A 26,062-nucleotide genomic window follows, 5' to 3' on the forward strand; every position below is an offset into this window, starting at 1 on the left:
CTTCGAAGGAGCGCCGCTCGAACAAGTTAAAACGGAGCAGAGAGTAACCTCAAAGAGCAGCCCTCGAAACAAAAAAACCGCTCAAACAAGACCAACGCACGGGATCGCAATGGCTCTGCTGGAGCGGATCCTGAAAGCCCGTCCGAGCCCGGCGGCCGCGCGGGGCGGGCTTCTGGGCGGCTGGGACGCTGGGCAGCCCCGGCTGGCCGGCTCCGGGCTGCCGGCGCGGGCGCGCGCCGAGGACAAAGGAGCGGGGCGGCCAGGGCCGTCGCAGGCCGGGGGCCGGGCAGAGGGGCCCCGGAGCCTCGCCGCCATGCCGGGGCCCCGGACGCTCGCCAACCTGGTGGAGTTCTTCGGGAAGGACGGCTTCAGCCGCATCCACGAGATCCAGGTAGCGGCGCGCGGGGGCCCTCTCCGGCGGGAGGGCGCCGGGGATGCGGCGCCGGGAGGGGCGCCGGCGAGGGAAGCCCGGGGAGCCCGGGAAAGACCCCGGGAGCCCGGGAAAGACCCCGGGAGCTCGGGAAAGACCCCGGGAGCGGGGGCCGCGCAGGGGCGCCGGGGAGGGCCCGGAGAGGACCCCGGCGGCGCGCCGGCACCGAGGGAGGGGCGCCGGGGAGGGCCGTCCCAGCCGGAGGCGCCGGGAGGGCGCCCGGGGCGGCGCGCCGCGGACCGGGCTCCGAGCCGCCCGAGGAGGGGCGCCCGAGGGCAGGGCGCCGCCTGGGGGCGCCCCGGGACCGCCTCTCCCCGCGGCCCGCAGCCCTGCGGGTCTTCTCGCGGCCGAGCGCTTGTTGCGTATGCACACCTCTTTGCTGGTGTTTTATAATCGAAAAACAAAATCCCCCAAGTAGCGGGGGTTCGGAGGCTCCGGGTTATGTAACCTGTAAGTGATGAGAAGACAGACGAGGGTTCCTGAATCTCGGCGTCAAGCCAGGGCTGGGCAGGGCCTTAGGAAGAACCCAACCGGTCCAACAACCCTGTCGGAGTAGGGGAGCCCGCTCATTCTGCGGCGGCTCACGCTGACCCAGAGTTTTGCCCTTCCCGTGCCCACCTCAAACCTTGAACTGCAAGGTGACCCTCACCTCGAAGGCCGGCAGATCCGGTCTCTCTCACTCACCCGGCAGCTGCTGCCCACTCTGCCCGCGTCGTCTTCGCAGGGCTGCCACCCCAGCACCGGCTGTGATTTCTGGGACCTGGGCCTTTTGACCTCTTCGGAGAACACCCTCCACCCCCACTACTCCCTTCCTTTTGTTCAAAGCTTACCGTTCAACCTTCAGAAACTTCTCAGAGGAAGTCTTTGTAACCATCCACCTGGGTTTCGGTCATTCATCCATTCCCTCAACCGTTAACCTACCGGATGGTGCAGAGGCCAGGGCTACGGTTGGAGGAGCAGAAATTTCCCTGATAGAAAAAGACTGCGGAGCAATAGGAGCAATTTTAATTTGACTAAAATTCCAGTCGGCCCCCCTCTTGCCATCTGCCACATGACCCCTACACAATTTCTTCCCAGACATGTTTCTAGGGGTCAAAAATGATTTCCTCTCTTTTCCATGTGGAATCTGAACATAAGATATCAGGATGATAGTTTTCAAATATGGTAAAAACATTGTTTATTATTTGTTGGCATGTTTAATACAGGTTGCTCTAAACTGGATAAGGTTCTAGTATAACCCTTCCGCGGTGCTCCCCAGATCACCCCTACTGCCCTTCTCAGGAGGAAGAGAATTATTTTGTTATCTCAACTTCAGTTCCCTTTCACTCTGCTTGTAATCACAGAATGCCAGCTATAGGATCCAGGTCTTTCACTTTACATGTGGCAAACACCCAGAATCTTGGATGAGTGACTTGGCCACAGTCACACAGCTAGTTAGCGGCAGAGCAGACAGTGATCAGGGCTTTGTAAGGGGTAGTGATAACCGATACATAAGAAGTGATCAGGGTGCCTGGTGTGACAGAGTGGGAGGTTCCCGAGTTACCTACCAGCGATCTGCAAACACCTGTAGAGTCTTGGCCAATCAGTTATTCTCTGTGGACTGCGGTTTCCTCCTCTGTGCCGACGTCTAACATTCGGCGTCCATCTCACCAGTTATTGTGAGGCCATGAGATCAGGGCTGTGGAAGGGCTTTGTAAGCTGTAGTAATAACCAATACATAAGAAGAATGGACACTTCTAGAACTCTTTTCATGGTTGCCCAGGCACAGTTCTAAGTCCTCTCTGGGAGGTAATTTCTATTATTTCTCCATTTTGCAGATGAGGAAACTGAGGCACAGTGGAACCTAACTTCCCAAGGTCACGCATCTGTGACTTGAGATGCCAACTCCAGAGTTTGTGCTCCAGCTGGCTAAACAAACTGAGTCTGGCTGACTGTATCATTCCGTGGCCCACCACTGAAAGGGCCATAAGCTCGTGTCCGTCATCTAGTTCTTTCTGCCCCTTGGTCTCCCTTGCCTGACCGTGCCCATTCAGTAGCTGGATTTCCCTGAGGAACGGCCCCTCTCCCGGTCCTTCCTATAACAGCCATCCTATCAGAGACCTGGAGAAACGCCCTGCTGGGGCCACCTGTTGGTTAGGGGAGTGGTCCTTTGGCACGTGACACCCCCCAGCTGAGTCTCAGTGTCTTCATCTCCAGGCAGCGGGGCTTCAGCCAGGCCCGTAGAGAGCAAACAGCTTCCACCCGAGAGCGGACGAGGGGAGAGCTGGCCTGCCGTTTCCGTGGCTGAGAGTTGGGGTGATAAGAAACGCTGGCAGATGCCAAAGAGCCATGCAGTCATTTCCGCCGTGCTCAGCCCTGCCTTTGCCATGCTGAGCCATACTGGAGGGCGCTTGCCTTTCATCCTTTCTCCTTCCTTCCTTAGTTATTTAACTGGACAGATTAACTCGTTTACATTTATTGTGATTTCCTATTTTGGTAACAACTTCGTTGAGATGTAATTCACATATCATACAGTTCTCTCACTTGAAGTATACAGCTGTCACCACAAATAAATATAGAACATTTGCATAACCTTAAAAAGAAACCCTAGAGAATACAATATAGTATCCTTTAGCTATTACTCACCAACCCTCCATTCCCCCCAGCCTTAAGCGACTACTGATGATTTACTTTCTATCTTTATAGATTAGCCTATTCTGAACGTTTATATGAATAGAATCATATAATATGTGGTCTTTCATGTTTAGCTTCTTTTACTGAGCATCAAGTTTTCAAGGTTCCCCCATGTTGTAACATGTATCAGTACCTCATTCCTGTTTATGGATAAATAATATTCCAGTGTATGGACAGACCACATTTTGCTTCTTCATTCATCAGCTGATAGACATTTGGATTGTTTCCACCTTTTGACTGTTGCAAGTAATGCTGCTAGGAAGATTCAGTGTAAGTTTCTTTTGCAGACACATGGTTTCATTTCTTTGGGGTCTATTTCTTGGAGTGAAATTGCTGTGGCAAATAGTAACTCTGTATAGACCGTTCTAAAGTAGCTGCATTATTTTACTTTCCATCAGCAGTACAAGAAGGTTTTGATTTCTCCACATTCTTGCTAGTACCTACTATTGCCTATCCTTTGATTATAAGCATACTAGTGCATGCAAAGTGATATTGTGGTTTTGATTTACGTGTCCCTAGTGGCTAATGATGTTGAGCTTCTTCCATGCGAGTGTTAGACATTTTGAGACCTTCTTTAGAGAAGTGTCCATTCAAATAATTGCCCAGTTTTTTAATTGATTTGGTTTCTTCTCTGTTGGGTTGTAACAGTTTCTTGTATACTCTAGACATGAATCTCTTATCCATACGTACTTTGCGAATATTTCCCCCATTCTAGGCATTGTCTTTCACTTTCTTGGTAGTGAAATACATTCACAAATTGTGCTGATGTCCAAACGTCTATTTTTTCTTTTGTTGCTCATGCTTTTGGTATCATATCTTAAGGCAATACTGCCAAATCTTAGGTCATGAATATTTATCCCGGTGTTTTCCTCTTAGAGTCTTGTGGGTTTGGCACTGATGTTTTGGTCCTTGGTCCATTTTGAGGTAGTTTTTGAATGTGGTATGAGACTAGCGTACGCCTTATTTTTTGTTTGTCGCTGTCCAGTTTTCCCAGCATCGTTTGTTAAAGAGTCTGTTCTTCCCCATTTAATTGTCTTCACACCCTTGTCGATGGTCAGTTGTCCGCAGATGTGTGGGTTTATCTCTGAGCTACCAATCATTCCAGTGGTTTAGATGTCCATCCTTAGGCCAATGTCACACTGTCTTCATAACTTTCACAGTAACCTTTGAAACAGGGAAATGTTAGGCCTTCAACTTCGCTTTTTTTTAAAAGATTGTGTTTGCTGTTCTGAGTGGCTGGAATTCTGATAGGCATTATGCTGACTTTATGAATCGGTTTGGGAGGTATTACCATCTTAATCATATTGTTTTTCTTTCCTTTAACATGGATTATCTTTGCATTTATGTATGTTTTCTTTAATTTCTTTCAATGATTTTTGTAATTTTCAGAGTGTAAGTTTTGCAATTCTTTTATTAACTATGTTCCCAAATGTTTTATTCTTTATGATGTTATTGCAAATGGAATTGTTTTCTTAATTTTATTTTTGGGTTGTTCATTGCCAGTATATGGAAATACAATTTTATTTTTGTATATTGATCTTATATTCTGTAAGCTTACTGAACATATTTGTTAGTTCTGATTTTTTTTTTTTTTTAAGCAGGTATCTTAGAATTTTCTATCTGTGAGATCATGGCATCAGTGAATAGTGATAGCTTTATTTTTCCCTTTCTAATCTGGGTGCCTTTTCTTCCATTTTCTTGCTGTAGGTATTTTCACAAGTTCATTACACATTGCTCACAGGGAGCTTTCTTCTAGGGGGTAGGCTGGGTGGGCTGCTGAGGGCCTAAGGGAAAGGAGCCGGCAGAGCACGTTTGACTCAGAGGACAGTTAGTTCATCTACACCCCCATTCCTCTCTTGTTGCTTCACACACTTAAGTTATTTTTAAATACACATCTTTAAAGAATTAAGAAAACTTCTGTGAATATGATTAATGATGTGAAAATATGTTTATCTCAGGAATATTTAAAGTGGCCTTCTTTTTTTTAAAATTAGCTTTTACTGGAGTATAGTTGAGTTACAATGCTGTGTTAGTTTCAAGTGTATAGCGCAGTGACATAGTTAGACATACGTTGTTATCCACTCTTTTTCAGATTCTTTTCCCTTACAGGTCATTACAGAGTACTGAGTAGAGTTCCCTGTGCTATACCACGGGTCCTTATTAGTCACCTATTTTATATTTAATAGTGTGTGTACATCAACCCCGATCTCCCAGGTTTTCCCTCCCCACTCCTTTCCCCCTTGATAACCGCAAGTAAAGCGGCCACTCTGATCGGCTCTCTATGGTGCAGAGCTTCCCTCGCCCCAGTGTGCGGCCCCCAGACACCTAGGAGGGTCTGTATTGAGGGTGTGTCATGTCTGTGTGTTTTTTACTGTTTCGATTTCTCCTTGGTATTGCAGCAGAAGCACACACGGGAATATGGAAAAATCTTCAAGTCTCACTTTGGTCCTCAGTTTGTAGTATCTGTTGCAGACCGAGAGCTGGTGGCTCAGGTGCTCCGCACGGAGGGGGCTTCGCCCCAGAGAGCCAACATGGGGTCCTGGCAGGAGTACCGAGACCTGCGGGGCAGATCCACTGGCCTTATCTCTGCGTGAGTATGTGGAGCCAGGCTGAGCCTCAGCAGGAGCAGGGAGCCGGGGAGACGCCCTCCCTGAATTACCCGGCTCCTAAAACCAGCTATTAATAAAGCACAGAACTCCCAGGGGAACAGTCTCAAAAGAGCCTCTTGTGTGGTCTCCTGAAATCTCCTGAAATCCTCTGGGAAGAGACTTGATGGCAGGGACAGGTGGGAGGTCCCACTGACCGAGCGATGGCGAGAAACTGTGTCTCAAGCGACACTTCGTGGCTTTAGGTGTCCACGTGATGACCACCAAGGTGGCTGAAGCTCACAGAGCCCATCTGTGGACCGGGGTAAGGGTGGCGAGCTATTGCAGGAGACCTCCAGGAGGGTCTCGGAACGTCAGCATTTATTGCCTTGTGATATTCCCGTCTCATAACCGCTATGGTTATTATTTTGTTTTCATACACCTTTGTGTCTTCCGAGAGTGAATCAGCACAGCCTCAAGCAGGGAGGAGAGCCCAGGGCATCCCCCGACCCCCTGGCCCAGTTCCCATCAGTCCAGAGATTCTTGCCTGCTTGCCCTTATATGTGTGTCCTTATACATGAGCTGGGGAGTGACGCCATCACTCCCCTCTCTTTGCGGTGTCTATCCGATCATCATTCCATTTGGACTGGCAGATCTTGTTGACTATTGCTAGGACATTTTTGCAGAGATAGTCTGAATTCTTTCCCAGAATATTGATATAAGTAAGATTATTTGGAATTCACTTTATTCTAGGGAGGGTGAACAGTGGCTCAAGATGAGAAGTGTGTTGAGACAAAGAATTCTGAAACCGAAAGATGTGGCCATTTTTGCAGGAGAAATCAACCAAGTTATTGCTGATTTAATTGAAAGAATCTACTTCCTCAAGAGCCAGGCGGAAGATGGAGATACAGTGACCAACATCAATGACCTTTTCTTCAAATACTCAATGGAAGGTGAAGTGAAGTGAATTCAGGTGGTGGGGAGATGGAAGAATGGACGTTTGCCAAAATATGTTTGTTATCATTGAGCATTTCCTGCGTCCCAAACAATGTGCTAAGCCCCATATGTATGTATGTGTAATCCTCACAGTGCTAAGGGAACCAGATTGACCACCACTGTGTTACAAATGGGGAAACGGAAAAACTACTGTCCATTTTTAATGGTAGAAACTTTGTTTCAAATTCAGGCCTCTCTAACTCAAGAACCATGCTCCTAATTACTACACATTTTGTTTTAGCACAGTTTAAAATGCAACAGAGGGACTTCCCTGGGTGCCCAGTGGGTAAGACTCTGCGCTCTTAATGCAGGGAGCCCGTTTGATCCCCGGGCAGGGTATTAGATCCTGCATGCTGCAACCAAGACCCGGCGCCGCCAAACTTAAAAGACGCAGCAGAAATTGAGAGGGTGTGTACTACAGTCATTCTAGCTTTTAAAACCCTTGTTAGATGAGTAGTACATTCCCATGGTTCAAAAACCAAACCCAAAAGGTGCTCCTGGAAAGGTTTCCTTCTCTCCTGACCCAGCTAGGTCACCAGTTTCTTCAAGGGATATTTTACATATGTACAAAGAAATACATGTGAGTCTTCTTTTTACTTAAAAAAAAAAAAAGGTAGCATACCTAACGTTTTTTCTGAACCTGAGTTGTTTGGGAATTCTATCAGGTTTCCCACTTTCACTATTTATTCGCAGGCTGAGGATTGCACTCATGTCCCTTGCAGTGAGAGTGCAGAGTCTTACCCACTGGACCGCCAAGGAAGTGCAGGTTTCCCGTTAAAAAATGAGTTGAGCTTGCTTCAAATCTAATCTTCAAGTTAACTTTTTAAAGTTCTGGCATTAATGTTCTCTAAAAATAGTCACAAAATCACCAGAGAAGAAATCCCTGGTTCTCGGCAGCCCTTTCCTCTGCCCTCTTAGCTCTCGGGTCTGGGGCTCCCCGATGTGTGGCCAGGAAGAGCCACCTTTTAACTCCCCAGACTCGAGCAACTGGCTGAAAGGTTGGGAATTTTGCTTCCTGGGTCTGGAACAGACTTGAACTGAGGGCATGGTGAGGCTGAGCACACAGCGTCCTGAGGATCAGAACCTGATAGAGGAAAGCCTCAGGGGTAGCACTTGAACGACTTTGGGAGCTACTTTTATGGCCAGGTAGCTCATGCTGATTCTGTGGATAATCTGGAAGGAGAAAAGCTGTAACCTCTCCCCTGTGCAGGCGTGGCCACCATTCTTTATGAGAGTCGCCTGGGCTGCCTGGGGAACAGCATCCCGCAGTTGACCGCGGACTACATCGAGGCCCTGGCGCTCATGTTCTGCACGTTCAAGACCTCCATGTATGCCGGCGCCATCCCTAGGTGGCTCCGCCTGCTCATCCCCAAACCCTGGCAGGAATTCTGCAGGTCCTGGGATGGACTCTTCAAATTCAGTAAGAGAAGAGTGGGGGCACCTGCTGTGGAGCTGGGTGGGCCTGACCTCCCCGCTGCTTGTGTGTCTCACACGCACACAGACAGTGGGATCACTGCAGGGGATGCCCTGGTGAAGTTATGTGCTGTTTGGACTCAAGAACTTTCAGCCTGGTTTTCTGAAGGAGCAAAAAGCATGTGGGTTGTGACCACAAGTAACGTGATTGATTTCTCATTTTTAAACTCTTTTAATTTTAACCGACATGCTTGGGATAGGTGCAAGGAAGTGTTGTCTATGGGAGATGACGTCTTTAGTCCAACATTCTGTCATTGCTTAAATCACTGAAACATTCTCAATGGCAGCTCTTTTGGACAGAGACAAATGCATCTGTTGCTTACTGGGTGAAAACAAGCTGGGAGAAACCATTTTGCTCCACCCCAAGTTGAGATGAACAAAGTAAGATTAGTTTTCTGATAGGGTTAAAAATTTTAGTATAAAAGAATTTTCAAAGTGCAAGATTTCCAAGATGTCTAGAACAATGTTTTAAGAATAATATTAACATTGCAAGAAGGGTCTTGGAGGTCAGCATTCATTTGATTTCTCTCTTTTTTTTGGCCAAACTGTGCTGCTTGTGGGGATCTTAGTTCCCTGACCAGGGATCAAACTTCATCCCCTGCAGTGAAAGCTTGGAGTCGTAAGGTTGGGCTACTAGGAAATTCCCTCATTTGCATATATAAGTTCTGACATACATAGTACGCTAGCATCTTTCTGCAGTAGTTTGGCCCTTTCCCGCATTCATTCTCCCTTCTGGAAACACAGTGGGAAAAAAAGGATCTATATTCTTGTTACGCCACAGCTTTTTTGGCTATTACAGTAGAAAAAGGAACATTTGCAAATACTTTATAGATTACTTTACAAAAAGAAGAGATATTTATCTTTCTTTCTTTGGAGTATATGTAAGTACCTAGTTGGGATTTATTCAACAATTCATGAACCCGTAGCATCCCACCTTGCAAATAGAAGGCAGTTCCCAACCATTATTCATTTATACAGACAAGCATATGGATGAAATTCCAAGGTTGGCAGTATGCCAATGGGGGCTGTCTAGCCTCTGAACCTGTCAAAAATTGAGAGAAGTTATTGGAGGGATGAAGAGGGAATTGAGACCGAAGAGGAGATTCTTTTTTTTTTTTAATTTTTTTAGTTTTTTATTTTTTAAATTTTAAAATCTTTAATTCTTACATGCGTTGAGATTCTTTTTTAAAAAGCTTTTTATTTTGTACTGGAGTATAGCTGATTGGCAGCACTGTGTTAGATTCAGGCGGACAGCAAAGGCACTGAGCCACACACGTAACATGAATCCATTCTCCCCAAACCCCGCTCCCTTCCAGGCTGCCGCACGGCCTCGAGCAGCGTTCCACGTGCTATACAAGAAGGCTTGTCGGTTGTCCATGTTAAACACAGCGCTGTGTACATGTCCATCCCCGGCTCCCTAACTGTCCTATCCTCCCGTCTTGCCCTAGTCGCCCTCCCCCACTGTAAGTTCTGTGAGTCTGTTTTGTAAATAATTTCATTTGTATCACTTGAAGAGGTGATTCTTAACCAAACTTCTTTCAAAAGAAACACTGTTTTCAAACAGGCGAAATTCATGTTGACAACAAGCTGAGCGACATACGGTGCCAGATGGAAAGAGGGGAGAGAGTGAGAGGAGGGCTGCTCACCTACCTCTTCCTCAGCCAGGAACTGACCCTGGAGGAAATCTATGCCAACATGACTGAGATGCTGCTGGCCGGTGTAGACACGGTGAGCTCTCGTTTCCTTCTTTCTCAACAGACACAAAATGGTTAGAGTCTAGGACCTTTCCAAGAAATCCGACGGATGGCAGATACTTTAAAAGGACTGTGCACGTTTGTATCAGCTGAACGTCTGCTTCGCTGCTGCACGTCTGCAGAAGAAAACGCCACTTTTTTCTTTGAAAAAATATATGTAAAATGTAAAACTAAGGTGCACAGTGAATTCTGTAAAGAACGTAGCCCAGTTCCACAATCATGCACACAAAGTAACAATTTTTTAAAGAATTTTATGACTTTTTTATTGGAGTATAGTTGCTTTCCAATGTTGTGTTAGTTTCTGCTATACAGCAAAGTGAATCGGCCGCGTGTTTATGTATATCCCCTCTTCCTTGGGTTGCCTTCCCATTTAGGTCACCAGAGAGCATTAACTAGAGTTCCCGTGCTACATAATATGCTTTAAAGTTTAAAATCCTGATTTGCAAATGTTTCTCCATTGTTTCATAATATCAGAAATGCAAAGGGCACCGATGTGAAAAGCCCTCTTATTTATCACCTAAAATATTCTGGGTTATGGAAAACTCCCCTGTTCATTTGATAAGGCCAGCATAACTTCAAAACCTGCTAAAGGAAGCGTAAAGAAAGAAATGTTTAATAAGCAGTTTGCTTTAATATGTGAATGTATCAATTTAAAATAAAATCTGAGTGAATAGATTCAATTAGTGTAGCAGATGGATAATGTACTATGACCACGGAGAGCTCAATATCAGAATGAGACAAAGTACTGACCACTGATTGGGAGGGAATTCTGTACCCTATTGCTAAGTGAGAAATGAAGGTGCAGAAAAGCAAGTATCCTGCGTTCACGTTGGTAAAACCAGCTTTGCCCCCGCCCCCGTCCACGCCCAGGTGCATCTCTGAGCGGTTGCTGGGCATGGGGGAAGTGTGGAACCTGCACACTGGATGGTTACCACGGGTTCCCTGACTGGGGCGGGGGTGCTACAGGGATGTTGAGAAAGAAAGTGGTGACATAGGAAAAAGGAGGGCCAGGCTTTCAGTAATGTGGAGGGAAAGTCAGTTGCATGAAGTAATGAAGATTAAGCAGTGAATGTGGTGATTGACTGTGCATGTCTGTAAGTATCCTTCTGTTCTCACAGAATCTTCTGAAGTAGGTGTTACTGTCTTTGATTAATGGGTGGAAAGATGAAACAGCAAAGCTTACCTCAAGGTTTTTCCTTCACACGAGTGCTTCCTGGACTTAAGGAAAGCATGCATCTCCCTTTAAGAGGGAGAAAAAAACCTATGGTTGACATTTTTAGTGATATGATGTCACTTAAGTAAAAGCAGAAAAACTTCACCTAAATTCATTGCTCTTATGGATCATCTTCAACAATAAAACAAAATGTATATATATGAAATGCAAACTAATCAATGCAGTCAGTTCCAGCAATGAAAATTCTAATTAACTGTGTGAATGTGACCGTGTGGCTTTGAGCGGGGAATGCACAGCCCAGCCCTAAGCTAATTCAGATGTGTGGTACTCTTGCCCCCTCGTGGTAACTAAGAGTATCACCACGTGATGGAGGTGGGGGTGCAGAAAGGACCCATTCCTACCTGAAGGAAACCTCAGGAGACAAAAGCTTGCAACGTTATGCTCATTTTTTTAAAAAACGTTGTTTTAAAAAGCCAACTTTGTTGTAGCATAATTTGTGCACAACAAACTGCATCCATTTAAGTGGTACAATTCAATACAGATTGTTGACAGATACAGTATAAATACAAATGTTATTATTTTTTAAACCAACACCACAGTCAAGATCCTGGACATTTTTATTATCTCTGCAAGTTCTTCACCCTCATTTCAGTCCATCCCTCCCATACCCCCACCCCTGGCAACAGCAGACACTGCACATCAGTTTGCATTTTTCTAGAAATTTATATAAATGGAATCATATGGTATGTATTTTGTGTCTGGCTTCCTTCACACAGTGAAATGATTTTTGAGATTCATGCATGTTGTTGCCTATAAAGATATTTATTCTTTTTTTATTATTATTGAATAGTTGGCATCACTGATTCAGTGGATCTGAGTTTGAGCAAGCTCCAGGAGATAGTGAGGGACAGGGACACCTAGCATGCTGCAGTCCATGGGCTTGCAAAGAGTCAGATACGACTGAGTGACTGAACAACAATTATTGAATAGTATTCCATTGTATGGAGAAGGCAATGGCACCCCACTCCAGTACTCTTGCCTGGAAAATCCCATGGACGGAGGAGTCTGGTGGGCTGCAGTCCGTGGGGTTGCTAAGAGTCAGACACGACTGACCGACTTCACTTTCACTTTTCACTTTCATGCACTGGAGAAGGAAATGGCAACCCACTCCAGTGTTCTTGCCTAGAGAATCCCAGGGACGGCGGAGCCTGGTGGGCTGCCGTCTATGGGGTCGCACAGAGTCAGACATGACTGAAGCGACTTAGCAGCAGCAGCAGCAGCATTCCATTGTACGGCTATACCACATTTGGTTTCTCCATGAAACTGTGATTTTAATAGAAATTTTCTGTTCTCTTAGTAGGAAGCATCTAATTTATTTCCTTACCATTTACAAGAGGAACTTGCATATTATATTACGTATTACAGTAGAGCTTGTCCTATAAACACTTACTGACTATATCCTCTAAAAATCCGTAATATCTATCGGAGGGAAATAATGTCAATGACTTACTTAAGTTAGTCTTTTTAGTTGAAAGGAAGGGCTCTTTACTGTGGAATGTCCTTATTTACAAGCAAGTGAAATATAGTCACGTAGATAATAGTATTGATTTTAGTGAAAATCTTGGAACCTAGGATATAGAATAGAATTATTCTCAATAACCAGAAATTCTGTCTTCAATCTAAGAAGTAGTAGAAACAGTGATACTGCTTTGTGTAAATGCTGTCCAATCCTCATATGGTAGTTTGCTTGGTAAGCACACGGGAACAATGAATGGACCATTAACAGACCGGTGGCTGCCCCCTCTCCACCCCCACTCCCTGACTCCCACATCTCCTCTAGATTAGGGCAACCAGAGCAGGCCTGGCCCAGCCACGGGCCTGCGCACGCCGTTCTCAGCTTGGTGGGCAGCCTCAGGCCCTTCCTAGTAAAACGCAAGTGACCCTTGTAAAGAAGGTTGCAGAAAGTTCTAGGCACAACCTCCAGGCTTGACCAGCACTCCTGTGGGCTCACAGACTCCAGGGAAGAGGAGGAGAGTTGCTCTTCAATGATTTTTTTTTTAATTATTTTTAATTTTTGGCCACGTCATGTGGCTTGCAGGATCTTAGTTCCCTGACCAGGGATTGAACCCAGGCCCTCGGCAGGAAAAGCACTGAGCCCTAACTGGGCCGCCGGGGAATTCCGGCTCTTCAGTGATTTTTTAAAAGTTCTAAAGTAGTGTTTCCTGTAGCTCGTTATTGAAAAAAGCACTTGGATCCCATAGCTGATACTACTTTCCCAAGATATCTGGAGAAGTTAGGGGAATCGTCTTCTGTTTGGGCAAGGCATACAATGCCCTGACAGAGTTCCACCTGCACTTATTCCCTTGTGACCTCGCGCCCAGCGTTGCCTGCTGCGGAAATCCTTGGCTTCATTCAAGACACGTGCCCGTGTCTGCCGGTTTCTTTCTTAGACATCATTCACCTTGTCCTGGGCAGTGTATCTCCTCGCAAGGCACCCAGAAGTGCAGCAGGCCCTGTACCGGGAGATCGTGAGGAATCTGGGGGAAAGGCACGTCCCCACGGCCGCAGACGTCCCCAAAGTCCCGCTGGTCCGAGCTCTGCTTAAGGAAACCTTGAGGTAAAAGGCTCAGCAAAATTTATGTCAAAAACTGTGTCCATTAAGTCTGATTCTTCATCATAATGATTGTACCTTTGACTTAAAAACTGGATCCTAAACCAGTACTCCAGTGACCCTTGGTGGCTGAGATGTTTAGGAAGGAGGGACTCAGGACCATTTTATTTCCTCTCTGCTCTCTTCAGAGCGGGAGAAAGGTGTTCTGTTTTAGAGTTGGAAAAATTCATTTCTTCATTAAGACCTTTATTACTCTTTTTTTGTGGCCACACCACGTAGCATGTGAGGTGGAGCTCCCCCGCCAGGAACTGAACGTGTGCCCTGCGTTGGGTGTGTGAAACGTTAATCACTGGGCTACAGGGAAGTGCCCATGAAGATCTTTAGAGCCACACTCAGACTGTGAGCTCACTCTCGACACTCGCTTCAGCAGCCGTTTCCCACTCCTTGAAGGATAAAGCAGAACCAGAGTGATCGTCAGGAGAATGTACTGGGGTGTTTGGCGAGTTACCACGTGTGTTTCCAAGATCCTGTGGTCTTGTGTGAACCTCTGAGTTGGGCTGGCGACGCCAAGTAGTGAGGCTCATCTGCTCCCCGACAGGGCTCTACCGACACGGGGAAGGCCAGAGCATGCGGGATATAAGTGATGCTGGGCAGCCTTGGGTGGGAGGAGGTGGGGTCAGGTGACTGGTGAAGGTTCTTCCTCCTGTGAGGGTCAGGATCCTGACTTCCTCTATGGAGGGAATGCCGTGACAAGGAACAAAGGTTATTCACAAAATACTCACTGAAATAATTCTCTTAAACCTGACTTGTTAATGACGTTTCAAGTTGTATTGCATCCTCAATCTTCAGCATGCTATTTAATCTAAAAAAAAAAAAAAGCCAGTTGTGTGTTAACTGGTATTTGTCTATTAAAACTATATTCAGAGTTTTCATAGGTCACCTCTCAGAGAGTCTGAAAATTGAAGTATATTTCTCAGAATTTATTTCCTGGAACCCTGAGTCCTAATTACTATTCCTTGATAAAGAGTTCCCATGCATGCATGTATTTCAGAAATTCGAAATTATTCCTCTTGGGAGCATAACAGCACATTAGAAGCTTTGCTTTGTGTTTTGTAATCTTAAACAAAAGATTAAAAATTTTTTTTTAATTTTATTTTTAATTGGAGGATAATTGCTTTACAGTGTTGTGTGAGGCTTTTTTGGGTCCTTCTGAGGATAACAAAGGTCCTTGAAAGATTTTCCCATTTATTTTTTGGAAAATGAAAATGGCATTATATCCAGACTTTTAAATGTTTGGTAAACTGTTCTGAAAGTCTCCACTCCTTTCTGGCCCCCGTTGGCTCTTTGCAGGCTGTTTCCAGTGCTGCCAGGGAACGGCCGGGTCACCCAAGAGGACCTGATTGTTGGCGGGTATCTGATTCCCAGAGGCGTGAGTCTGCTGGACACAGTGGGGCTGGCTGAGCTGGGGAGGCTGGATTGGAAATTTGCTTCCACGTTTAGGATGTCCTTGTTCCTGTGTGAATATCTGTAGATTTCCTTTTCTTCTGCATGTGTTTTTAGGATGAAGATGGGGCTTTAGGAGCAAAGAGAGGTGTGGACTGTGTGATATTGCTCTGGCAAAAACAAAGTCAGATATTTCTGTAGCTCATATGACCATTCCCCCCTCCCTCCCCTGGAGGCTCCGTGAAAGCAGTAGGTCCCTCAAGGGGAGTTTCTAAAGGACTTGAATTGCCTTCTCTTTGGAGGCATTGAGGTTCATTCAGGGTGGGGTGTGCTTTGAAGGGGGACCTACCATCCTGGTTCTGCGTGGCCTCTTGGGCCCTTACATGGCTTGTCCCAGCCCAGAGCACCTCTGGAGGGTCCGTCCAGCCGGGGCTATGGCCTCTGCTCTGCTTTCCCTGGATCCCATTCTTTGTTCCTTTTCTTATGGTTTGCACAGACCCAGCTGGCCCTCTGCCACTATGCCACATCCTATGAGGACGCAAACTTCCCTCGGGCCAAGGAGTTCCGGCCTGAGCGCTGGCTGCGGCAAGGAAGCCTGCGCAGGGTTGACAACTTCGGGTCCATCCCCTTCGGCTATGGGGCTCGAAGCTGCATCGGGCGGAGGATTGCAGAGCTAGAGATCCACCTGCTCGTGATCCAGGTAAGACTTGGGGGCTCAGTGGCCCGTGGGCTTGGTCTGGGTGACTGGGCTCAGCTGGATCAAGACTTAGGTGGAAAAAAAGGAAAAAGAATTTTGGAAACTTTACAAGCTTCCTGTTAAATCTTGTTTATGTGTTAAAATGCCTCCTCCTTCCCTGCAGGATCCATCTCTAGTCACATGGCCACCTGCCTTGTCCTTGCTTCTTTCCTCCTCGGGGTCACGTGGGCAGAACTGGGATGGGTGTGTGTGGGCGGGGATTGGAAGTTCCCATGGGAGCTCTGCAGATGGGTGCGTGGGAGGTGTTCAGGAGTGGCCCTCAAACATTGTGGGTCACCCTGTCACCAGGAGCTCCTGGCCATGGAGAGAGTCACTTAGTGGGTCTGGGGAGGGTTCCAGGTGATTCTGAGGGCAGTGTCCATGGGCTGCGCTCGGTCTAAGAAAATGCACATGCTGGGTATGGGGACAGCTCCACCCCTGTGGATGCTGTTCAAGTCCCAGCCTCCCAGGCTCCTCCCTTCCGAGCTTGTCACTCTTGTCACTGTCACCGGGGAGGATGTCACGCTTGCCCCCCGAGGCCCCTTCACCACCTCAGTTTATGTGAATCAGCCTTTTACACAGGGAGGTGGTTCTCCAGCTTATTTGGGTTTCAAAACCTCAGGCAGGCTTGGTTTTGGTGAGAGAAGACCTTACATGTGAATCTCTAAATGTGCAAGTGTTTACTTTTGTACTTGTGCAAAATCTGAGTTCAGGCTGCGGCAGGAAGTAAACAATGTCTGAAGGAAATTTTCTACAAGGAAACCTGTAGTAGAGAAAGCTCTACCCATTCGCCTTTCCCGCAGATTTGGGAAGCCTGCCACGGAAAACCTCGGCCCAAGGTTCCGGAGCTCCTGCTGTTGACCCCAGGCCTTGGAAGCGTGAGGGGATGACCTGGGGACCCATCTCCCCCTTTCACTGATAAGAAAGCTCAGTCTCAGGGAGTTGGAGCCACTGGCCATCGTTGTGGCACGGCAGGTGTGGGGCACTGGGCAGGCGCCCTGCCTCCTGCCTGCACTTCCCCCCGTGTCACTGAGGTGCTTCCTGCAGGCTGTCGGAGCCCGGGGCAGAACACACAGGGATTGGGACCTTTGCAGATGATGGCATCAGAGCGCATAAGGGATGGGGAAGCCTGGCCAGCCTGGCGGGGATTCTGGGTGGTTGGCATGGGGAGGCAGGCTTGGGGGAGGTGAGGGGCCACTGCCAGGGGAGGCTGGTGTGGAAGGGGTGGCTGGACTGTCATGCGGTCATCCCGTCTCTATGAGCACGTGAGTGGCTGCGGCTCAGCAGGGCCGAGTTGTGTCTCTTCCCGCCACGAGCCCCGCGGACACTAGCCAGGCTCAGTCGTGGACAAAGTGGAGACGGGTCCGTGCAGAGGGGATGGCGGCCTCAGGCACACCGACTCCAGTCCCCCTTCTGCCAGTTTGTGGTTCCGACAGCATGGGCAGGCCGCTCCACAACTCTCTGAGCCTGTTCCTCATCCACAAAGTGGGCCAGATACCTGCCTCTTGGGTGTGTGAGGGATGAAAGTGGTCTGTGCACAGAGTCTGGGTGGCAGCCTTGGGGTTTGCACACCTGCTCTCGATGTCTGCTCCCAGGAACTGGGAAGGCCCTGGCTCCCTCAGTGATGTTGTGGGCACATCTCTGACGGGCAGAGTTCATTGCTTGCTGAGAGCTGTCCAGACAGCTGGCAGGGAGCTCACTGCCTCCTGGCTCTGATGGCCTGGACAGTTAGTTACAAAGATGCCAAGGACAAGAGGCAGCTGAGGGCCCGGATGGGTGGACTGGGGAGAGGGTCAGAAACGGCGTGTTTGGTGGTGGGGACGGGGGTTTTATTTGCTTCTGTTAACATACTTGTGTACCTGATGAAGTTCTTGCTTCAAGAGTTCTCATTTCTACTGCAAGTGTAGAGAGGGCGAATCATTATTTGTTATTGCCAAGAGAAAAGAAGAAACAGGAAAGGCACAGATAAAGAGCACTGAGGATGAGAGAAAGGGCATACCTGTAGACGCAGTGGAGGACTACTTTTAAATCAAGAAAAGACTGCAGACAGCTACTTTTCTTTTTTTACAGACATGCCCTGTCACCAAACCAAGTATGTTCAGGAATGCAAGGATGGCCCACCTCAGGACAGAATTTATCACAATGGGAGAAATTAAAGGACAAAATTTTATGACCATCTCCCCAAATAACTGATAAAATTCGATACCCATTCATGAAGAAAATCTCTTAGCACAACAACAATGGAAGGGCTTTCCTTCAGCAAATAAATAGTGTCTATCCCAACGGAACAGACACTGTGCCTGTGGCCTGTGGGAAGGGATGGATTGGTTTTAATGCTGCAACAGTAACATGTTTTCTTGAAATCAGGAACAGGACATTCATGTCGCAGAGGGAATGTTTGGAAGGTACACCACTGCTCCTTGGGAGCCGGAGTCTTGAAGTGGAATGGGGGCCTTGTTTTTTGCTTTTTTGCCTCCTGCATAGTTTTACTTTTTCAGTGAGCATGTGCGGCCATTCAGAAGGGCAGAACATCCACGCGGGGTGTTGGCCTTAGAGTGAGAAGTGCGTGTGAGTCCTCCCACTGCCACAGGGGGATGTGCCAGCCGTTCTGTGAGGTCAGAACAGAGAGCCAGAGGCTCGGTGTTGAGGTGGCGGCATCTCGATGCCAGAGCGTTCTATTTTTTTTTTTTTTTTTTTTTTTATTTTTTTATTTTTTAAATTTTAAAATCTTTAATTCTTACATGCATTCCCAAACATGAACCCCCCTCCCACCTCCCTCCCCATAACATCTTTCTGGGTCATCCCCATGCACCAGCCCCAAGCATGCTGCATCCTGCGTCAGACATAGACTGGCGATTCAATTCACATGATAGTATACATGTTAGAATGTCATTCTCCCAAATCATCCCACCCTCTCCCTCTCCCTCTGAGTCCAAAAGTCCGTTATACACATCTGTGTCTCTTTCCCTGTCTTGCATACAGGGTCATCATTGCCATCTTCCTAAATTCCATATATATGTGTTAGTATACTGTATTGGTGTTTTTCTTTCTGGCTTACTTCACTCTGTATAATCGGCTCCAGTTTCATCCATCTCATCAGAACTGATTCAAATGAATTCTTTTTAACCGCTGAGTAATACTCCATTGTGTATATGTACCACAGCTTTCTTATCCATTCATCTGCTGATGGACATCTAGGTTGTTTCCATGTCCTGGCTATTATAAACAGTGCTGCGATGAACATTGGGGTACATGTGTCTCTTTCAATTCTGGTTTCCTCCGTGTGTATGCCCAGAAGTGGGATTGCTGGGTCATAAGGGAGTTCTATTTGCAATTTTTTAAGGAATCTCCACACTGTTCTCCATAGTGGCTGTACTAGTTTGCATTCCCACCAACAGTGTAGGAGGGTTCCCTTTTCTCCACACCCTCTCCAGCATTTATTGCTTGCAGATTTTTGGATCGCAGCCATTCTGACTGGTGTGAAGTGGTACCTCATTGTGGTTTTGATTTGCATTTCTCTAATAATGAGTGATGTTGAGCATCTTTTCATGTGTTTGTTAGCCATCCGTATGTCTTCTTTGGAGAAATGTCTATTTAGTTCTTTGGCCCATTTTTTGATAGGGTCGTTTGTTTTTCTGGAGTTGAGCTGCAGAAGTTGCTTGTATATTTTTGAGATTAGTTGTTTGTCAGTTGCTTCATTTGCTATTATTTTCTCCCATTCAGAAGGCTGTCTTTTCACCTTGCTTATATTTTCCTTTGTTGTGCAGAAGCTTTTAATTTTAATTAGATCCCATTTGTTTATTTTTGCTTTTATTTCCAGAATTCTGGGAGGTGGATCATAGAGGATCCTGCTGTGATTTTGCCAGAGCGTTCTAGATCTGCCTGAACACAGGTCATCGCGCTCGGCTCTCTAACAATGATGAGGGGGTAGTCGGTCTGTGTCTTCATTGTGCCCCCGCTCCCTGCCTGACCTTACCCAGCTCACCTGAAGGACCCATGAGTGCATACTGTTGCTTTGCCTGGGAGACGAGGCTGGAGAGTCGGGGTGGAGCGGGTTGGGCCGTCCGCATCCCACGTGATGATATGAGTTCTCCAGCCCCTGTGCTCTGTTAGGTGGTTGGAGTGGGGAGGGAAGAGTGGCTATCTGCCCCTTGCACTGTCCCCACGGGCTGTGAGCCAGGCCCTGCCTCCCCTCCAGGGACCAGTGCAGTTCTGACAGAGGTCCGTAGAGGAGGTTGCCTTTTTTTTCCTCTAACCCTAGAGGTGATTTTGAAAATCAGGCCATGGCCAATTGATGGGGAGATTAGTGCTTGAGGCTGATGGATACTTAGGTGCTCTTTAAAGCTGGTCGTTTAGATACTTTGCAGTTTCACCCTGAGAGACAGGACTGCTTCTGCTTTGGAACCATAGAAGTGAGAAATGGAATCAAAGGTGCAAATGAAGAATAGTTAAATTAAGGACAGTAATGGATGAGTCTGGATGCCCTGCCTCCTCCTGACAGCTGTATGTGTCCCACCACTGAGGTGGCTGCAGATTCTAAACCTTGCAATTTCACTTTGTTCTTTTCTCCTTTCTCCTTTGATTCCTTCTTTTTCTAGACCTACAGTGGAACCAATAGAGTTGGAATTTTGAGCTGGCTAATAAAATATAAGTTATTTGAACATTTTGTTACCAAGCAAAGTTCATGTGCCCAACACACAGTGAGGCCAAACCAACCAAAACGTCAGACTTTGGAGCAGTAAATGGTTTATTACAGAGTCAAGTAGGAAGAATGGGTGGCTTGTGCTCAAAACCCTTGATCTAGGCAATGGTTTGGGGAAGAAACTTTTCTAGGCAGAATTTGGGGTGATGCCACAGGCTGCATGACTTTCTTCTATTGGTTGATGGTAAGTTGACAGGGCGGTGCTCCAGGAATCTTGTGTTCAGCGTGAGTTTACCCTCTTCACCTGGTGGGGTCCTTGGTTCTGCAGGAGAGCTCTAATATACTGGTATGTGTGTCCCTTGAGGAGGAATCAGGACTCTGACTGCCGTCCCCTTGTTTCTGCATCCCCTCCCTTCGCTAATTAGTAACTGGGGGATTCCCTCTTTGGAACTCAGGGAAGGTCAAGGAGGCCTAATGAAGCCTATTTCTAGCAAGAAATGGGGGACATGAAGGCTTTTGTGCCCAGGAACCCCACAAAGTCCTACTCAGTTTCAATTCTGCCTGCATATCTTTGTTCCATGGACCTCACAGTAGCTCACTGGATGAGCCAGACTCCCGAACAGGGCATGACACTGTTCCTCACATCTCTTGTTCCCTTGGTTTCCTGCAGCTGGAGCTATGATGAGAATGCAGGTACTGCAGATTTTCTGCTATCCCAGTTTTAAAACCCTTCTCTCTTTCTCTTTTTAGCTGCTTCAACATTTTGAGATCAAAACGTCTCCTTGGACTAAAACTGTTCATGCAAAAACCCATGGGCTGCTGATGCCAGGGGAGCCCATCCACGTGCGTTTTGTTAACCGAAAATGAGCCTGGTGTTTTTCACCCCGCCACCAGACCGACACACCGCGGGTGTCTGTGCGCCATGGATGACGGCAGGGGAAGAAAGAATCCCTTCTCGGGCCATCTTGGTAGTAGACTGGCCTCCTCGGTCCTGGGAAACTTTGAAATCTTTTTGCAAAGTAATGTGAGAAGGTTACTTTTGCATTCCAGAGTCGCCTTTTGTTTTGTTTTGTTTTTTGAGTAACGGCTGTTGAGAAGCCAGTGGCACTGAATTCTCAGGCCTCGTATGGTGTCTTGCCCTTGGACCTACCCATAATCTGCTCTGCATTTGGGCCAGGAAGTGTTGGTATACTTACAGAGTCAGTGCTTGGACGTACCGTCTCTGATACTGCATCAGGACTGCATCTTAGAACAGAATTCCAACTTCTTATCTTGAAGAGGAAACATTAGAGGCTTCTGTAGAACAGACCTGTGGTTACCAAGGAGGGTGGGTGAGGGAGAGAAAGGTTGGGAATGTAGAATTAGCTGTATAGTACAGGAAGCTGTATTCAGTATCCTGGGATAAGCCATAATGTAAAGGAATATGAAAAGGGATGTACATATATGTATAACTGAATCACTTGGCTGTACAGCGGAACTTAACATTGTAAATCGACTATAATAAAATAAATTTTAAAAAAGACTGCTTCTGTAATACCATAATTATGGGAAGTGACTCATGGGGATTTGAGCCAACATGCCAGGACTTGAACACAGCCTAAATCTGATTGGAACTTGAACCAATGGTCTTTTAATTAGGATCACTCCCCTGGGGTCTGGACTTACTGAGGCTCAGGTTCTTTGTGTCTCAGTGCAGAAAGAATTCAGTGAGAGACAAAGTAACAGGTAAGAGGTGGGTTTGTTTAGAGAGATACACATCGCATAGACAGCATGCAGTCTATCTCAGCAGACAAGAGTAGCCTGCGTTCTCCTGTTCTCCTCCTGACCAGAATCTAAACCTCCTGCCCAACTTCCTGTTGTCCCCACCCTCCTGTGTGCAGTTTCCTCCCTGTGTGTCCAGGCCTGTGTGGGGATTTTTTCAGGTGATGTGAGCTAGGCTCTGGTCTCTGGACCCTGCAGACTCTGAGTCGGGGATGGGATCAGGCTCCCTCTGAGAGGCCCCCCACCTCCCCCCAGCACTCACCTGGCGAAGGTTGTAGCCCCCAGTCTGGGGTTAGGGAGGAGAACGTGGGATCCCTGCCATGCTCTGTTTGCAGTTTGCTCTGTTAGCTGCCTTTGCACCCTTACTGGAAAAGATACAGTGCAAGGGGAAGCCCTTGTCCCCGAGTCACCACTCCCGTCCACAGAGCTGGGGTCTGGCCTTTGAGCTGACACGGGAGACAGGACCTGCTGATGTGGGCGTCTGTGCTTGGCTTTCTCATTCTTTCACACCAGAGGCGGTGCTGGTCTAGAATGGACCCTGAACCCTCCCTTGAGTGGAATGGAATTGGGGTGGGGAGCAGATCCTGACAGACGCTTAGAGCCCCACCCATTGCCATGTCTTCTAGTTCTGCAGACCTTTTATTTAAAGTGCTATTTTAATGATCCTGGGATCTGTATTCTCGCCCAGGAAACCCCATGGACAGAGGAGCCTGGCAGGCTACAGTCCACAGGGTTGCAAGAGTCGGGACATGACTTAGTGACTAAGCAAAACTGTCTGATGTGGAAACTTGCTCTGTGGCTTCATACAGGGTTAATTTATGAAAATGTTCTGTGGTGCTTGCTGGATGAAGGGCTCCATATCTGTCTTAGTATGCCAGGCTTGCTATTGTGCTGCTGAAAACATCTGTATGCTTCCTAGTGTTTGCCTCTCCGTCATTAAGAATGGTATATTAAAAATTTCCACTCTAATTGTGGAGTTATCAGTTTTTGCATAATGCAACTTCAGTTCATGTTTATTAGGTGCATCTGAGTATTGTTTTCTCCTTCTGGTGAACTGGTCCATTTATCATCATGTAGTAACTCTCTTGATCCCTCCAGGTACTTTCGCCTTAGAGTATATTTTTATCTGACAGTGATTTAGGTATTCCAACTTTATTTTATTTGCCTGGCACTTCTATGCATATTAGTTCCCTTCCCTGCCCACCCCCCCCCCCTAGTCTTTTACTTTTAATCATATTGTCTTTTTTTTGTTTTAGATGTGTCTCTTGTAAACAGAAGGTAGCTGGATTTTTTAAAAAAATCCCGCTTGGTGATCTCTGTCATTTGACTCTTTTTTTTAAGAAAAAAAAAATTATTTAATTGAGGTATACTTGATTTACAATGTTGAATCACAACAAAGTGACTCTGTTATACATATCTATATATGCATTGTTCTTCATATTCTTTGCATTATGGTTTATTACAGGGGATTGACTATAGTCCCCTGTACTGTACAATAGGACCTTGTTGTTTATCCATCCTATGTGTAATAGTTTGCATCTGCCAACCCAAACTCCTACTCCATCCCTCCCCCACCCCTCTTGTCATTTAAATCTTTTTTTTTTTTTGGAAGGAAAAAAAAATGTAATCCTGCCTCTCTTAGTGACAAAAATTTCAGAGAAGACAAAAAATGCCAACAGACCTCTAGATGAAGATATTGTCAGAGTTATGATTAGATCGTTACATTCCCTTGAACATGAAAGTGTTAGCTGCTCAATCGTGTCTTACTCTTTTCGACTCCATGGACTGCAGTCTGCCAGGCTCCTCTATCCATGGGATTTCTCGGGCAAGAATACTGGAGTGGGTAGCCACTCCCTTCTCCAGAGGATCTTCCCGACTCTGATGCCTATTGGTGACAGCAGCTCCCTGCAAGAGTGAAGATGTGGTTGGTGGGCAGTTTGCAAAGCCTCTCAGGGTCAGCTGTGCCCACCCCTGCTTTGAGAGGGTCTTTGCTGACCAGTTAAGTGCTGGCTGCTTACATAACCTTCTAGAAAAGGGACCCCCAGAATGACTTTCCTGGCCCTCTCAAGCCCAACCAGCCTGCCAGCCCAGCAGTGCAGACCAGATGGTACCAAGGCTGAGGACTGTAGGGGAGACAGCACAGGAGGGTCGCCTTCATACCCTGTGTGGGCCGCCCAGTGCCCAGGCCCTCTCCTTGGGGAGGGAGCCAGGCCAAGTCCCTATCCCCACTCCTAGCCCTCCTTTTCATCTCTGGTGGTCCGGGCAGGGTCTGCCTTTGTGGAGCACCCCTGAGGGCTGTGGTGCTTTGCTCTTGATAAGATGGGAAGCTCTTGGAAGACCCTGACCTAAGTATGGCATGATCAGATTTTGGCTTTGCAGAGTCCCTGGATCTGCTGGTGGAGATGGCAGGGGAGACAGCCAGAGCAGGAATCCTCTCCAGTAGCTGAAGGATGCGTGGAGTGGAAGTCAGACCCTTCCTGTGCAGGTGCTGGAGAAAATCAGGGCACCAGCTGCCCTGTCTGTTGCCCTGTAGACTTGCCCTAGGGTTCCTGGTCTTCAGGGCTTTCCTGATAGCCCAGCTGGTAAAGAATTCACCTGCAATGCAGGAGACTTGGGTTTGATCCCTGAGTTGGGGAGACCCCCTGGAGGAGGGCATGACAACCCTCTCCAGTACTCTTGCCTGGAGAATCCCCATGGACAGAGGAGCCTGGCGGACTACAGTCCATGGGTTGGCAAAGAGTCAGATACGGCTGAGCGGCTAAGCCCAGCACAGCACTCCTGCTTGGGACATAAAGCAACAGCCTACACAAAGTGTAATGCTCTAAGAGGACTCACTACCCAGGCTAACTATTAATGTATTAGCCAAGAGGCATGTTCCACTGAAGTACTCAAAAGTGCATTCCTTTAGGACAGCCAAGAGATGAGAACACGTCAATGGTTATCATCAAAACAGAAACATGAGCACATCCACGTACAGCCCTCCCTTCATACTTCCTTCTGTCCCTCCGTTGCCAGCGTGAATGAACAAGTCCTGGCGTACACTTCTCAGAGATTGTATAACCAACCCCATGCCCAAGATGCTTTTTTAAAAATCAACTATAACAAAGATATTTAAAAATTGGTTAATTCAATAGCTCTATTTTTTAATCATACTTTGTCACTTCAGGACATTTAAAAAGCCTAGATGTTGCAAAATAATGATGTTTATCCACAGTAAACATAGGTACTTTACAAAAAATGCACATACCAGCGTATGGTTATGACCTAAAACTATCTTCTAGATAATGGAGATATTAGCCAAAAGCCCTTCTGCTCACCCTTCTTCTTACCCTCCTCCAGCATTTTGGTGAAAACATACCAGGCTACATCTAGCTCCAAGAGGTGGGTTAACATAGGCACTCCCAGCAGGCACAGCCCTTCCTAAGAGCCAACAAAAGGGCATTTATTAAGTGGTTGTTTTACTACCTCTGCTTTTATATACTGTGGGCATTATGACTTGCTTATTCTTTACGGCACAGCAATATTAACTAAAATGCGCAAACAGAACAATGGCTCGACAGTCTGAACGTGTCTGAAGATTGATGGGCATTGAGCCCTTCTCTCTGCACGTCCTTCCCTGTCCCTTCCCTCCATCCCCAGCACCCAGGGAAGAGTCAGCTTACTCCCCAAGACTCATTTAACAATTCCACTCCCCAAATACAACCATTCCTATACATTAACAAAGTACTTAAAAGGCTACTTTAATTCTCTACTTTCAAAATAGGTTGTGTACATCTACACATCT

General features: G+C 46.9%; 1 protein-coding gene across 8 annotated transcripts; it reads left to right on the forward strand.

The window, feature by feature from the left end:
- CYP27C1 (cytochrome P450 family 27 subfamily C member 1) lies at positions 1-21,926 on the forward strand. 8 transcript variants are annotated; one of them, XM_070292229.1, is made up of 10 exons: positions 1-391; positions 5,576-5,693; positions 6,522-6,641; positions 7,895-8,104; positions 9,474-9,620; positions 9,722-9,885; positions 13,536-13,702; positions 15,047-15,125; positions 15,636-15,839; positions 21,268-21,926. In XM_070292229.1, the coding sequence occupies exons 1-10, from the start codon at positions 110-112 to the stop codon at positions 21,382-21,384; spliced, it is 1,608 nt and encodes a 535-aa protein (XP_070148330.1). In that variant the 5' UTR covers positions 1-109; the 3' UTR covers positions 21,385-21,926. The 8 variants fall into 8 exon arrangements, 7 of the variants coding, with proteins under 7 accessions (XP_070148330.1, XP_069433028.1, XP_069433027.1 ...); XR_011254454.1 differs by having other exon boundaries at positions 22-391; positions 5,503-5,693; positions 6,442-6,641; positions 15,047-15,213; XM_069576926.1 differs by having other exon boundaries at positions 22-391; positions 5,503-5,693; positions 6,442-6,641.
- The last annotated feature ends 4,136 nt before the right edge of the window (positions 21,927-26,062 follow it).

This window comes from Ovis canadensis, chromosome 2 (assembly GCF_042477335.2).
Source record: "Ovis canadensis isolate MfBH-ARS-UI-01 breed Bighorn chromosome 2, ARS-UI_OviCan_v2, whole genome shotgun sequence".
Taxonomy (NCBI): domain Eukaryota; kingdom Metazoa; phylum Chordata; class Mammalia; order Artiodactyla; family Bovidae; genus Ovis; species Ovis canadensis.

Coding starts and splice junctions, on each gene's coding strand:
- CYP27C1 (XM_069576926.1), top strand. CDS start 110: ATGGCTCTGCTGGAGCGGATCCTGAAAGCCCGTCCGAGCCCGGCGGCC. Junction 9,621..9,721: donor CCTAGTCGCCCTCCCCCACT/GTAAGTTCTGTG, acceptor GTTTTCAAACAG/GCGAAATTCATGTTGACAAC. Junction 13,703..15,046: donor CTGCTTAAGGAAACCTTGAG/GTAAAAGGCTCA, acceptor GGCTCTTTGCAG/GCTGTTTCCAGTGCTGCCAG.